At 35.6% G+C, this 15229-nt stretch overlaps 1 protein-coding gene across 1 annotated transcript; it reads right to left on the reverse strand.

Annotated features, from left to right (window-relative positions):
* Positions 1–8462: 8462 nt before the first annotated feature.
* Positions 8463–14926, reverse strand: LOC144977131 (dolichyl-diphosphooligosaccharide--protein glycosyltransferase subunit DAD1-like). Its single transcript, XM_078921972.1, has 3 exons — positions 14624–14926; positions 9968–10108; positions 8463–8680 (listed from the first exon to the last, which is right to left on the reverse strand). Exons 1-2 carry the CDS (start codon positions 14829–14831, stop codon positions 9978–9980), a joined length of 339 nt encoding a protein of 112 aa, XP_078778098.1. The 5' UTR covers positions 14832–14926; the 3' UTR covers positions 8463–8680; positions 9968–9977.
* Between the last annotated feature and the right edge of the window lie 303 nt (positions 14927–15229).

The following is a 15229-nucleotide window of genomic DNA, read 5'->3' on the forward strand; positions in this document are numbered from 1 at the left end:
CCAGTAAGAGGAGACACTGGGTAGCTGCGAATCGACTTCGGCCGAGGAGCTGCCTAACGGCAAGTGCGTTACATCGGTGGGGTCTAACTTCCTGTCCAATATGTCCACGCTGTGGGCAAGAACCCGAGACGGCAGAGCATCTAGTGGAAAGGTGTGTTGTGACGATGCTACCAGGCGGGTTCGCGACGGTGCACGAATGCGGACCTGACTTTGCTGATTGGGTCGATCGTCATAACATAATAGTGTGAACCATAAGAGGCTGCTGCCACACAACCATCTCGAAGTTGCCTGGCTAGCAGTTAAGCTTAAAAGCCAATATTCTCAACACAGACATATATCATAGAAACGATTGAGACATTGAGTATGCTCCGGTATATGGGGTGAATTTTTAATTCACTTCATCTCTTGTTGTTACCAACATAAGTGCCCGCTCCACTCACTTTTCTGAATTAAAAATTAGCTTTTTATTTGTTATTGATTTTAGACAGCCATGTTTATGAGAAGCTCTCACTAAATTGTATTAATCAGACTATAAACAATTAAGGTTACACCAAGTTTTGTGTGTTGGTGCGTTATATCCGGATGTGATGAGTTTTTAAACTAAACACATAGCATAAAAAAAGAAGAATGCCTTTGTGTCGACTTTCACTCGGTGTACTCCTGGCAATAATAGGGTTTTGATAGAGGGCGATGCGTAGTTATGTCAGTCTGTGTCAAGTCGGTAAACATTATCTTGTTAATAATGTTTATTTGTAATATATAACTATAACTAAAATTTTGCTTATGTTTTCTCAGCTTTCTATATTCAGTTGGGTGATCACTTCTCACTAAATTTTCTCTAACAGACTTCATAAACTTTGCACATAGTTTTGAGTATTTATACGATTGATATGGCGGGCAGAAAATGCGTACATCTTGTTTAAACACATACCATTAATACTCAAATGTTATGTTTTCAAATTTCACTTTGAAAACAACCATTCGGAAGGAGCCCCTTCGTTTCTTGTTTTGATATAATCATTTTAGTCTCAGGTTATTTGATATAGAGTTCACTAATCACTCAGCTGATGGTCTAAAAACAGTAATGTAAATGATGCTGCTCGAAGCTCGAAGAAATAAATAATATGAAATTGAATGTAAGTTTCAATTTTATTACAAAAACAGATCAAATGAACGTTTCGGGTTTCCCCTTTATCAACAAAATAGGATGCATGAAACACTACAGATGAATGAGATAATGTGGTAAAAAAACTTGAGATTTTATATAGAGCAATATCCACTAAACGTGCTCAAAGCCCTTAACAAGGTGTCCCTGGTCAACAGCAACACTTAACATATGGGACGAGACATGACGAGACAATGTTGTAAACGGCCAGGAACTCATGTTACACCTCAGTACGGTGAGAGAATGTGAGTAAAGAGTCTTTTCAAACACGTTTTATGTTGCCTTGTGAGCTTTGCGTAGGAAAAGAAAACATCGTCCCTCTCACGATCAAACTGTTACAAGTTCCATATGTACCGCGTCATTTCGGCATTTTCAAAAGCTGTTGTTTGTATGACCTTTTTGGTTGAAAGTAAATATTCTGTCAAGAAGACGGAATCGGCTAAATGGCAGGGAATGTTCTGATTGGTTTATGCTTAGTAACGAATATCAAATCCATACGCTTTTTTAAAATCCTTTGCGAAATCGTAAGAAGCTTCTACCTCGTTATTTCATGAAGAAAAAAAGACAATCCACCAAAACAAACGTTGACACTACACCAATCATGGGCTTGATTATATATATTATTGTAATGGACAAAATTTTCCGTTGATTTGATAGTATTTCCATCACAAAAATGAGTCCATAACAATTTGGGTTATCAGACCAGCAAATAAGTACACGTCGGGTGTTAACAATCTTGCTCAACATGAAAAAGAAAATTCCTAAAGTGAGACTGAATCTCGTGAACTAGAGGGTTCATTACAGTGCTTTATCCCGTTGGACACCACGGATGGCGTCACGTGTTTACTTTCATAAACAAAATATTATACATAACCGTGCAATGTTCGCGTTCCTTAAAGCATAAAGTGCCATAATAATAATTAGTTATCATTTTTACTAGTCACGCCACTGTAATTACAGCTTTCTTTATTCAGTTAGATCTGAGTAGTCTCTACAATTTTTAATAACAAACTCGTGAGATTTCAAGCACTGCGATAATATTTGCTCATTCCCGGCATGCTCATACCCAATCCAAAATGGCTGTTGGGTCACGTCACCAGAGATGATGACGCCTAAGGTTATTTTAGATGTCGTAAAATGTGAAAGACCAACTAAAATGAGGCTAGTTATGAGCGAATTAAGACACACTGCCCCGGGTAGTTGACCGCGTATGACGAATATCCACGAAGGATAAGGGGGTAAGGAGGGAGGTAAATGAGCTCAAATTCTATAATTGGCACTCGATGATGTTTTTGGGAGGAACGGAGTCAGACGATAGCATAACATCATCTTTGACTCCTCAATCATGATCAGGGAGAACGTAATAATATGTTCGATGACGAATTTTTTTATAATTAAAAAAAAATTATGCACTTTTATAATCCGTAGATAACGAGCTAATTACTAACACCTTAGAAGTACTTATCCTGTGAGACAACACTAGGGTTACAAGTTTTCAATGATTGCCGCCCATCTTTTCGTCTATATTGGTCAATATAGCTTGACATCATACCTCTCAACCACCATTGCAAAATTTTAGATACGGGCTTAGTTCAAATCTTTACCCCTTATAAATGGCATTATTAAATTGTCTCTACTCTTATTTCATTTTCCTCATCCCCACCCAATGTTCTCCTCTTCCTCATTATTATTATTATTATTATTATTATTATTATTATTATTATTATTATTATTATTATTATTATTATTATTATTATTATTTTGTTATTATTATTTTTTTTTAAATATCATTATTATTTTTATTAATATTATTATTATCATTAATAATATATTATCATCATCATCATCATTATTATTAATCTTATTATTCTTATTCTTATTATTATTATCATTATTATATTATATTATTATTATTATTATTATTATATTATTATTATTATTATTATTATTATTATTATTATTATTATTATTATTATTATTATATTACTATATATTATTATATTGACTCAAAGACTCTAACAGACCATTAAAAAAACAGAAACTAATCAGAGGATTCACGACCCGCGAGCACAATGGTCAGTCGCCTGTGAAATTCGAAACACTAATTTTGCCTCAGGATTTGCAACTGGTCTAATAATATAAGAACAATTTAAATCACGCTATTAAAAAAAGGAAAACAAAACAAACAAACAAAAAAAAAAAATCAGAACAGTTTTTAATTTCATGGACTATTAGTCATGTCAAATGACAAAGTAAACCATTTTGACCTGAGGGAATAGTTTGGTCGGCTAGTTTCATTTTCTAAGTTCCCGACGTTCGTATAAAAAATGTTAATGTATGTATGTTGGTGATGTACTTTCAATATGCCTTGAGTCCCCTTGAAGGTAGTGTGCACGATAAACTGAGATCATTATTATTATTATTATTATTATTAGTAGTAGTAGTAGTAGTAGTAGTAGTAGTAGTAGTAGTAGTAGTAGTAGTAGTAGTAGTAGTATAGTAGTAGTTGTTGTTGTTGTTGTATTATCATCATCATTATTAATATATGATCATTCTTCCTCTCGAGTTTTCATCTTCGATACTCGAGTTTAAACAGCTTAATCATGAATTAAGAGAAGGTCAAAGCTAGAGACGTATATCATCAGATATATCGTAAGGGGGGAAAGGGGGGGGGGGGGGGATGAAAGAAAATCATTCATTAACCTTTGACCTTCAAGACGGATTACTTTTCAAAGTGAACAAAGAGAAGAGAAAAAGAGAACAAAACAAATTTTTTATTCTCATGGACAAAAAGAAAAAAGAAGCGGATTGGAGAGGTGGATTCGTCGATTGTAGAGGGTCCCCCTCGTGACCAATGGACTGGTTGGTGTATAGCATTCGTCCCGTGGCCAGGCGGAGGTGCCGTAGCAGTGCGTTCGATTCCCCATTGCCGTAAAAGTTTATATTTTCTATTTTATTTGTTCTCTGGCACTTCTCTACTCCCTTCATGTCTTGTTATTATCAAATATGATGTTACCGCAGCACGCTGCACAGATGCGACTTCAACCTCAAAACAGAAGAAATGTGTTGAAGTTACCACGTCAAGCGACAGGGAAACATTCGAATTATAGACGTGGTCGTAATAGAAGTCGTTATGTCACAACTTCTACTTTTCCAGTGTGTATGTAATCAGTCCTTCGGGGGACTAACAATAATGAATATGTTAATGATACATATTCAATCATAAAGCGGCAAAACTATTTTAGTAGTAGGATGTATAGGCATTCTCGTCTTGATATAACGTAAAAAAATAAAAAATAAAAAGCAAGGATGGGTGATCTTTATGGAAGACCAGTATATTTGGATTAAAAAGTAAGATGCCATCACTCTGAAACCAGCAGATCAATTACACGAGGCATGTATCAAATCTTCCATACGACTGGTTTTACATTTTCAATCAGATTGGAACCAGCATATTGACATCACCCTTTTGTTTCCTATCTGAGGGACACGCTGATCCGGAGCGTATGACGACGTATATGTATAATTAATATGGTAGGTGACCAATACAAGAGTAATGTGAACGTTACAGTTACAGATGCACTTTTTTTTTCTTTGGGGGGGGGGGGTAAAAACTCCGTCAACGTCCCAGACAAGTGTCAGTGTCAGACATTCGGCAGGTCTTATCCTAACTTAATTTAATTTACGCCATCATCTTCAATCAGAAGACGTACATCGGAGAAACTAGCAAGAGATTAATTGCCAGGGGTGATACAGAATTTATACTGACACTTTATATCCTGTCATATCACAGCATGAGCTCAAGACTGGATCTCACTTAAAGTTTTGTATGTTTATCGCAAAATATCCACTTAACAAGCTCAAAGCGCTTTACAAGCTAACAGCAGACATCAACATGTAGGACGAGACATGACGCCTGTTATTTTTTATTGTTTTCGACACATGCAACGCTTTTAACGGCCAGATACTCATTTTAAACTTGAATACGTTGAGAATGAGTAAATAGCTTTTTTCCAAGGACTCAACTATGCGCTGCACTGAGCGGGACTCGAACACTGGACCTTCCGGTCCGAAGGCAAGTGTTATACCACAAGACCACATAGTGGCACCAAATAAAATACAGACGGAGGGCTTTCGGTAAGAATGTTGGTTGTTTTTTGTTTGTTTTTCTTCACCTGACATTAAGAATAATGGTACCATTTTGAAATTTGATGAAGAGTAGAGACAATTTACTCCTCAATCAGGCACACAGTTTGCCATCGGGCGATGACATAAAAAATTCAGAATAGAATGAATCAGTCTGTCTTTTGAAAAAAACTTTCAAATTCATTGACGCCATTAATCGTTTCAAATCACCAGAATATCAATGATTTTATTGAGATTATTTTTCTTCATTTTTGGAAGTTAAAGTTTATGGCGCAATTTGAGCGAATTAAGTGGATGCGGTAATAATTCGTATCCACATTAAAAATTTTCAGATGCCGATGTATGACTTTGAAATAAGCATCGGTAACAAAGCAGTAGTTTATGGAAATTTTCTTGTTATTGTGTAGATTTTTTACATTCAAACAGATGAGGCTGAAAACAGGACAACTTGTTCGTTAAACAAAATGATCAACTCCCTTACGACGAATGTGTCAATGAGCTATCTTTAATTCCAAACTCTTTCCCCGACTACAACGTCTGTACTTTTTTACCCCTCACCACCGAGGAACCGAGACAGACCGTCTACCACCCCCCCCCCCCCCCCCCCCCCCCAAATGAAAAAAAGGAAAATAATTTTCTATTAAAAAAAAAACCCATTATTTCTCAATTTCTCTAAAATGCAGTGCCGATGCGATGCTCAGCTTATAGGTCTCGACTTTTATGGGCATGGTCAATGCCACACTTACTAGTAGTACTCAGTCTAGATACCACTCGACAATAGTAAAATTTTTTTAGGAGACGCCATTGCCGATGTGGAGTCAGATGAGGATAAGGTACCATAAGGACCAGTTCCCGGCCACTATTTAGCTATCAAGACCCTCCACTGTTTTACACAGCAACTTCACATGGGGGGCACGTCCTTATTTGAGGTCCTTGCCAGTGCTGAGGAAATAGTCCATAAAATTATTCTTCGCCTTCAGAGAGGGACCAAAATATTAGACTATTAAAGTCATATTATATGAAGTGAACCTTCATACTGGGGTGGGTTGAATTCCCCTAAAGGGAATATAGGACCCCGTAGACAGACAATTTCTTCATCTGTCTAAAGCCTTGTTACAGCCCCCTAAATCATTTTCCCCTTCCGTGTGAATGAGTCTTTTTGGACTATTCTTCTGTCTTCCTTTCAACTTTTAACTGACACTCAAATGACACGAAAGTGGCGCAAGCCCCAAAAAAACATCTTCAAACACGGTTAAAAATTGCATCACTCTTCATCACATGAAGCTGCAACTATTTTGGATTGGATTGGAAAAGAAAATCACAGTAATTGAATTAGAGATAAATATTGAGGTAAAAATTGATGTTAAATATGTATATTATAAAAAAGTTAAATAATTTTCAACAATGTAATGTATGCCATTTAACAATACTAAATAGTGAAAAATAAACATGAATATTTTTGTAGCGCATTTCCAGGACTGCACCATTTGAAGTGTGCTTCAAAATGTCTCATTTATTTTCCTGGCACTGGCACTGCCAATGGCAATGGCAGACCAAATTTCTCTTTCATGAGTTAAGTGAGCTCATTTGTATCGATTTTGTACTAACACTTTCGTCACTGTCAATGGAGTGCCACAAGGCTCTGTTCTTGGCCCTGTCCTTTTTACTGTATATATGCAGCCCCTTTCTAGTGTGATTTCCAGATTCAATCTGAGTTATCATTTTTATGCAGATGATACACAAATATATGATTCAGCACCTCTTAGTAATTTACAGTTCTTAATACAACGAATTACGAGCTGTTTTAATGAGATTAAATCTTGGATGTACCATAATAAGTTAAAATTAAATTATAGTAAAACTGAGATTTTAATGTGTGGAAGGCCGAGTATCCTTAAACAAGCAAATAAATCACCTATTACTCTCGGAAATAGCACAATAGAATTTTCAAATAAAGCAAAAAACCTTGGCGTCATCATTGATAAAGATCTTTCCATGACAAGCCATGTGAATAACACCATACAATCTATGTACATAGAAATGAAAAAAATAAGCAAAATTCGTAATTTAATACCGAAGCATATAACAGAACTTTTAATTTATTCCCTGGTTTTATCTAAATTGGACTATTGTAACTCCCTTTGGGCGAATTTAGCTAGAGACAAAATTAGCAAACTTCAGGTTGCTCAAAATAACGCAGCCAGGCTCATTGTACGCAATAACAAAAAATACCCGTCAGCAACTCTTCTTCTCCGTGAGTTACATTGGCTTCCTGTGGAAAAAAGAGTTGCCTATAAGATTTGTACTGTTGTCTACAAATCCCTGAGCACGAACAGTCCCTCCTATATTAAAGACCTTCTAAACATATATGTCCCCAATAGAAACTTGAGGTCAAGCAATGACCAATCAATCCTTGTCAAACCTAAGCCATTGCGTAAAATAGGTGAACAGTCTTTTCAATTTTCGGCCCCCCATTTTTGGAACTCTCTCCCATCACACGTGAGATGCTCGGATTCGTTGACAACGTTCAAATCTCGCTTAAAGTTTTATCATTTTACGTCATAATGTTGCAATATAATTTCATATTTTGTTGTTGTTAAATTGAATTCGTATCACGTTTCCTTCACACTTGTCTCACTGTAATATGTTTTGTTTTATATCACTGTAAAGCGCTTAGAGCCTGTGACAACGGGGTAAAGCGCTACATAAATGCCATTTATTATTTATTATTATTAAAAATATCCAGGTACTCATTCATTTCTTTGTCGAGTGGCTAATGAATGCAAAGTGCTAAATTCTACACGTTATGACGTCTAAATTTGCTGATCATCGCATTCAACACCAAGACTTGTGTGACAAGATACGCATCGCACAATGTCACCAGCCACATGCAACATCGAGGTCTCTTTCATGCAAATCATTCGACATTGAGTCACTACTGCATCGGCAATTCGACATATGAAGCACCTACACTCCCAAAAGAGATATAAATGCTCAAGATTTTTTCTTTTCAAAAAGCTGAACAGTTTAATTGACAGCAGTGCCCTATGTGCAGGATCGTTATCATGCAGAAGCTCCAGCCACATGACAAGTAAAAAATAAAATGGAACAAGTATTGTTTCTAAAAATAACGATACACATTGTCTCCAACTTATAAAGATGTATCATTTATTATCCATTTATAAATATGACTAAACCACTCCCATCAACATCATTCATTCTGTGTTCAACAAACTCAAAAATAAACAAACAAACAAAATAAAAATTAATTAACATAAAGCTATAACAGTCATCATTATCGCATCGCATCATGCCATCCACATCCCCAGACAGTCAAAGATCCAACCTCATCTAATCCATGAATAAAATCTGTGGAGACATAAATTATATGAGAATTTTTAGAATTTCATTAATGACTGTTTGAAATAAGCATAATCAATAACATAGGCAGACTTATGCAACATTATCAAAATAAAAATGAACATATATAATCATCTGAATTTCAACAGCAACAAAAATCAAATCTGCATGAACAAAACATTTCCATCCTAAAAATGTGTTCTTATTCTATTTCCAGGTGGTTTTATGGTGCTCGGGACGCATTTAGGTCATATCAGCAGCTGTAAAAAGGACGATAATGGGATATCTATTTTTTTTTTAAACCCTAGATTAATAATCAAAATCAAACAAGAAAAATTAAGAAAAAGGGGACTAGTTCAAATAGGGAACAAAAATCGCATAGCTTGTGATCACCTACTAAAAGTCTTATCCAAACACAAGTACAGGATTCCAATAGCAGGAATACACTCGAAAGTTTACAAAATATACTCGAAACAAAAACTATAACAATATACTAAGAGGTGATTTACAAGGAAAGAAAATATCTCCCAATTTGACAGTTTCCCCTGGCCATTGCCAGAACAAAACCAAGTAATATCATTCCAAGACACAGAAAGAAAGTAACCTGGAAAAGGAAACATAAGGGGATAGAAGTAGAAGACATAACAACAGTGACCTCTTTGCCCACAATGGGAGGTTAAAAGACCCTACCCACCCATCCTATAATCACAATCAAGCCATGGAAATGATAGCTAGAATGAGACTGGATACATTTGCAAACATAGAAATAAAATCACAGGTGGATAAAAATTATTTCCAACTGACTTGCAAAAATCCCATAACTTTGGTATAATATTATGATAAGCTAGAGTTTTAAGGGTAAGACATCTCGATCAAAAATTGTTTTTTTTTAAATCAAGAAATGTTCAATCTTGTGGTCCAAAATAGATCAGTTATATAGAGCATGTCTCACAATAATACAGAAGATGATGGATAAACTAGCAATAGTCCAACGTCCTAACTAAACAATACTCACTACCTTCTTATGCCAATACGCTGTCAGCTGCCCAACTACTGGACCCTCTTGAATTTACATTATTGGGATTATTGTGAAAGAGCAAAACAAAGAAATAATTCTTCAATCAAAAAAAAAATTCACTTTATAAGCTATAGTTTATTTGTGTAGAAAATGACATCTTTCCATCTCCAAGTTAATTAATGTTAAACAATGGATGAATAGCAAGGTTTACAGAAAAATAAAATCAACCGGCAGATCAAACTAATTATCAGATAGTTTCTACTTTTAAAGATACTTACATAATATGATTCAACCAATAAAATTCATGACAACAAGATGAAGAATGACATGCGCAAAAATGAAATCAGCAAATGATCTCTCTGGGCTAATTCCAACAAAGTCTGTCTTGTTTTGCGGATTGCTCTGTAGCCTCAAGCAAACTGGAAATGACAAAAAAAAAAAATGTTTTAAAATAAATAAATAAATAAAAATAATTTGACTTTTTTCACGACTAGTTTGGCATTTTGTATAAAGATTTATCTGGCAAGCATCTGTCAATAATGACCTGCTATTGATAGATGTAAAAAAAGTACCTACCTGCGTAAATGTAATATTGACCAACAAGCAATAGGTTAAGCGTTGGGTGAATAACAACACCTTTATAAAAACTCCAAAATAGTACTGCCCACACCGTTCTTTCTTCAGAAGAACAGATGGGACAATAATTGCATCCTTTTATTTTATGAACTGGCCGCAAGTTGAACAAGTGAAATACAAAGCAGAAATTGTGATCTTCAAATGCATGAATGGTACAGTTCCAGCACATGTCAGCAATCTTCTGAAGCTGCATAAGGGTTGAAAACTCTTCACTCAGCTGGCAGTCAGTTCCATCTACAGATCTCATGCTGAAGAGTAAAGATTGGCAAAGTGGTCACTTCACTTTTCTGGACATGGAACAGTGTATGCTCTGATCTCCGATTTTTTTGCCTATATAAACCTAAGAATACTGAAATGCACGAGAACAGAATCCGACCTGCAGTAGTCCCCCAATTTTAATAAAAAATAAAAGTAAAAGTCTTGACATTTCAGACTCTGGAATTTAGTTAGAGAATCCGATGCCCCATCAGTTCCTATATTTTTGCAAGTGATGGCAAACATTATTATGTTTCATAATAGTATCTTAAGATAGGGTTGAGGGGGGATTCTTCCGATAAAATAGGGGTGGAGGGGTCTCGCATTAAGTTTTGCAAAGCATTTATTCGCAGTAGAAGCGCTCTCCTATCTCTGAAAATTAGTCTTTGTCCCCTCACTGAACACTGTATTTTCTGTTCAAAAGGGCGTGTTGTCGAATGGCTTGAAGTTGAATGAGAGTGTGTTAGTTAGGGATGATTGAAACATTTTGTGTGACTGAGAATTGAGATTTTGAACGTTTCAACTTTTCCACCAAGCCTGAAACTTTGTTTTGTTTTTGTTACCCCAATTCAAACCATGAAAATGAAAATTTCCCCATCCCCACCTCTCTAACTTGATATCAGTTTATCTGTCAGATTAATGAGAATACTTCCATCTCGGCTTATTGTTTTATTTACAGTTAGTTAAATATATTTTATAAAGGTTCCAGGAATCTCTCTCACACACACACTCACACACTCTTGCTTTTGCTCACGACTCATATTTCAGTGCTCCTGCAAAGAATAGAAGTTACCAAATAAACTACCTCAACTACTACAGCCATCATCACATCATCATTACTACCACAGCAACTTCCAAATCATTATCAAAACTAAAGCAACCAACACCACCTTTACATCATCATCCTCCTATTCACCATCGCGAACACCGCCACTACTACAATCACATCATCATCATAATAACTACCACTACAACAGCTACCTTCACATCGTTATCAAAACTACAGCCACCACCATATTATAGACCTGTAAATGAGCTCTATAAAAATTGACTGAAACTCTTCGACAAACTGAAGATTTGATTTTTTTTTTTTTTTAATTGGGCATCATTGGAGAGGAGAGTGATAAATACAATACATTTAAATAGTGGGTGTTATTTCTTACTGGAAGTATGACTGCCATAATTTGATGTAGAAGGAATGCTAAATAATAAGAATAAGCATGTCATTCATATAGAATATAGGTAAAGATGACTTCATTTCATCAAAGTCATATTCCTGCCTCTGGAATTTTTCTGACATAGAAAAATAATCACCATTATCATCTTTAACTCCTATCCATGACCAATTGAATTTATTCCTCACATCTTTATCGATGCTTGACAAGTCTGAATTGCGATCCACGAACAGCTCAGCCATTGTGAGAAAATAATTAGAATAATGTAGCAATGAGCAAACTTGATTTTCAATCAGTTAATGACAGAAAAAAAACTTAAATAAATATGACTTCTGGCAAATACACTGAATTATTAAGTAGAAGTAGAAGTGAATTATCAAGAAGAAACTTCGGCAGGCGTAGCGGAAAAATTCAAAGAATCGAAATGAAGGGAAGGGAAGGTAAATCGCCACAAAACAGCGGGGCTCACTTGGGCTTGAGCAAAACAATGGCAGAAAACGTCCTGATTTGCACTGGAATTAATTAGGCTACTTACCATTGTTCCTTATAATTAAGTACCCAATCAGTGAAGAAACGGTCAACGAGTTTGTTTACAAAGTGAGGCAATCGGAATGTGCTTGTAGCAATCTATCCTAATCTAACGTTCGATTTAAAGGTGTCTCCCATCATCAGATGTTACTTCCGGCATTCGCATTTTACTTTTTTTTATACTTTTAAAGCCCAGCTTGTAAATGTGGTCAATTTTGGCTTAGATGAAACAGTGAAATTTATCGCTCGGCGGCTCAGTTAAAATTGGCTACCGTTGGGATCACGACAGGTTGGAAAGTGAAAAAATAATTTAACGAAGGCTGTGTGAAACTACACTGGGATGTGTTCAGTCACGCCAATTCTAAAAAGCGCCGCTTAGCCTTGGCAATAAATCCATCGTTAATATGAACGGCTCCCATGAGATATGCGTAGCGTTATGGAACACTCCTAATTACTTTACGGTCATGCGACTATGATTTGTGAATTCTTTCTTTCTTCACTTCTTTCTTTCTTTCCTTTTTTTAATATTTGAATTTGACAAATTGACTGATTTCAGTTAATTGACTGAGAATTTACAGGTCTAATATTATTACCATATTATTATTATTTTGCGTTTAGTTGACGATGACAATGTGTCCGTTGTGCAGTGATGATGTGGTGCTTGTGATTGTTGATGATGTAGTAGTGCTAATGATGATGATAATATTTTTTTTAAAAATAAATTAATAATAATAATAATAATAATAATAATAATAATAATGTAGTTTATTTCTATTTTGCACCTAATACTCTATACAATAGCTCTAGGCTTGTAGGCTACTACTGCAAATACAGAACGAACCTGAACAAGGTATTTGCAGTACTACTGCAAATAACTGAAATGAATGATACCTATTACTTGCAGTACTACTGCGAATAACGAAAACAAACACTATCTACTATTCTCAGTACTACTGAGAAACGAAAATGAGCGCAGTACTACTGTGACTGTGAATAGAGGTGGCCTAATTATTGACTATCACATTATAATTCACTCAGACTTTGGAATTTAGGTAGAGAATCTGACGCCATTACATTACTTTAAAAAACTGACTTTGATTCATATTCCCATCGCCATCAGTGATGGCTAAGGACATTATTAATTATTGAAATTATTGTTTCATCAGATTATAGTAGGCACTTTGATAAAATTTTCAAACTCAAAATATCTTGATTTGACTCAGTCAGGGGGATGGGACTTGAAAAAACATAAAATTTGATACCTTATTAGTTTCTCTACGACCTACGGTTCCAGAGTTATTTATATTTTTCTACTGAAATTTTTTGTCAACTTTACACAGAGAATCTGTGATCTCACTGCTGCCTCAAAACCAGCATCTCGCGGCGATCGGGAAATTTTGAGTCTTGCAGTCAACATGGCCCACTTATTGTTTTCAGTAATTTTGTTTCAATTAAAAGATAAATGGCAAGTGTTAGATATCATTTTAAAGGTCAGAAAATAAGCTTTATTTTCATATAAATCATTTTCATGTTTGAGAAGTATGGAAAAAATTATGGTTAAATGAAAATGGAAAAAAATATGAGGTTTTTGTCCTAAAAAGTGGGGTTGGTGGCGGGAAAAATAAAATAATGAGCGAGTGTATCAATTTTGATGAAATTTGGCCGAGATATTCTTCAATTAATTGTCTATCGATGTATGAAGTATAATTAAAATGTATCCATAATTTAAAAAGTTCTTATATTATAATTCAAAAATTTATAAATTTTTATTACATATGTTTTCTGAGAAATACAATGAGGAATTGAGAATGAAATACACCGTTAGAAAGCTTGTTTTGTGCCCTTTATAATGATACCAAAATTAGTCACATAGGTTCACAAATAATGCCATGGTGACCAACACAGTAAAGGGTCAAAAATAAAGTTCCAAAAAACGAGTTTCACCTTACAGTGAGCCTATCGGCGGCCACTGGACTGGAGTTATCACCACTTTGACAAAGTGCCTAATTATAGATACTATCTTCAGTTCGGGTTGAGGGTGGGGGGTAGTGGGGTCTCGCCCCCCCCCCCCCCCACCCCAATAAAATAGGGGTGGGTGGGGTTCGGTGTCGGGGTGGGTGGGGTTCGGTGTCTTCCCCCCAAGGCCCAATCCCTCTTACTCTTGGTCCTGAGGCGTGCTTTGACTGTGAAACTATAACTAAGGAAGTCTTTCTCCACCTCTCTCCTCTGGGGTCTGGGGTTGGCTTTCAGTTTGTTTTACTATCAAACCCACCCTCTTTATTTTGTTACAGAACATGCAAGTCTAAATATTTAGGTCACAAATGTAATTGCAATACGAACCTCCCAAAACGAATGATCCAACTGTTGAAATAAACCCAGACAGAAAAGAGTTGAATGGAAAGGTGCCAACCATGCAGCAGTAGACGAACTGGAAAACACCAGTCAGGAGAACATAGAACAAGTATGCATCGATAATTTTTAGCTTTTTTGGTGTTGATGACATATATTCATCATAAAATTTACCGATCACGAATTTCTCAGCAATCATGGTGGAAAAAGATAATATTGTTACAAACCAATAATCGAACTCGAACAGACGTGGCAATCGTAGAAGAAGACAAACAAAAGTAGGTTGGTCCTACCGGCTAACAGCGCACATAGTTTTGCTATTGTTCACCAAAACAAATTGAAAAGTAGCCAAACTGCTAATTTAGTTCTAAATTCTCAACAGGATTCCACAGTTGCATATTATTATAATAATTATGCAACTAAGCAGATCTACCATACAAAAGTGGTTTCACATCACATATTATATATTTTTTTATCCCCTTTCTTACAGTCTATCTTTACCCCAAAAAAATTTCAATGCCTAAATGGGAACATTTTATTAGCGCGTTTCAATGCCTTCAAAATGTTTCACTAATTTCCATACTTAACCATAATGGC

Source organism: Berghia stephanieae, chromosome 7 (genome assembly GCF_034508935.2).
Source record: "Berghia stephanieae isolate SIO BIC M18660-M18661 chromosome 7, UCSD_Bste_1.3, whole genome shotgun sequence".
In the NCBI taxonomy this organism is placed as follows: Eukaryota; Metazoa; Mollusca; class Gastropoda; order Nudibranchia; family Aeolidiidae; genus Berghia; species Berghia stephanieae.

Excerpts from the sequence above, each read along its gene's own strand:
- LOC144977131 (XM_078921972.1), bottom strand. The coding sequence starts at position 14,831 with ATGATTGCTGAGAAATTCGTGATCGGTAAATTTTATGATGAATATATG. Across the intron at positions 10,109-14,623 it reads TGGATCATTCGTTTTGGGAG|TTTGCTTGAGGCTACAGAGC; the intron begins GTTCGTATTGCA and ends TGTCATTTCCAG.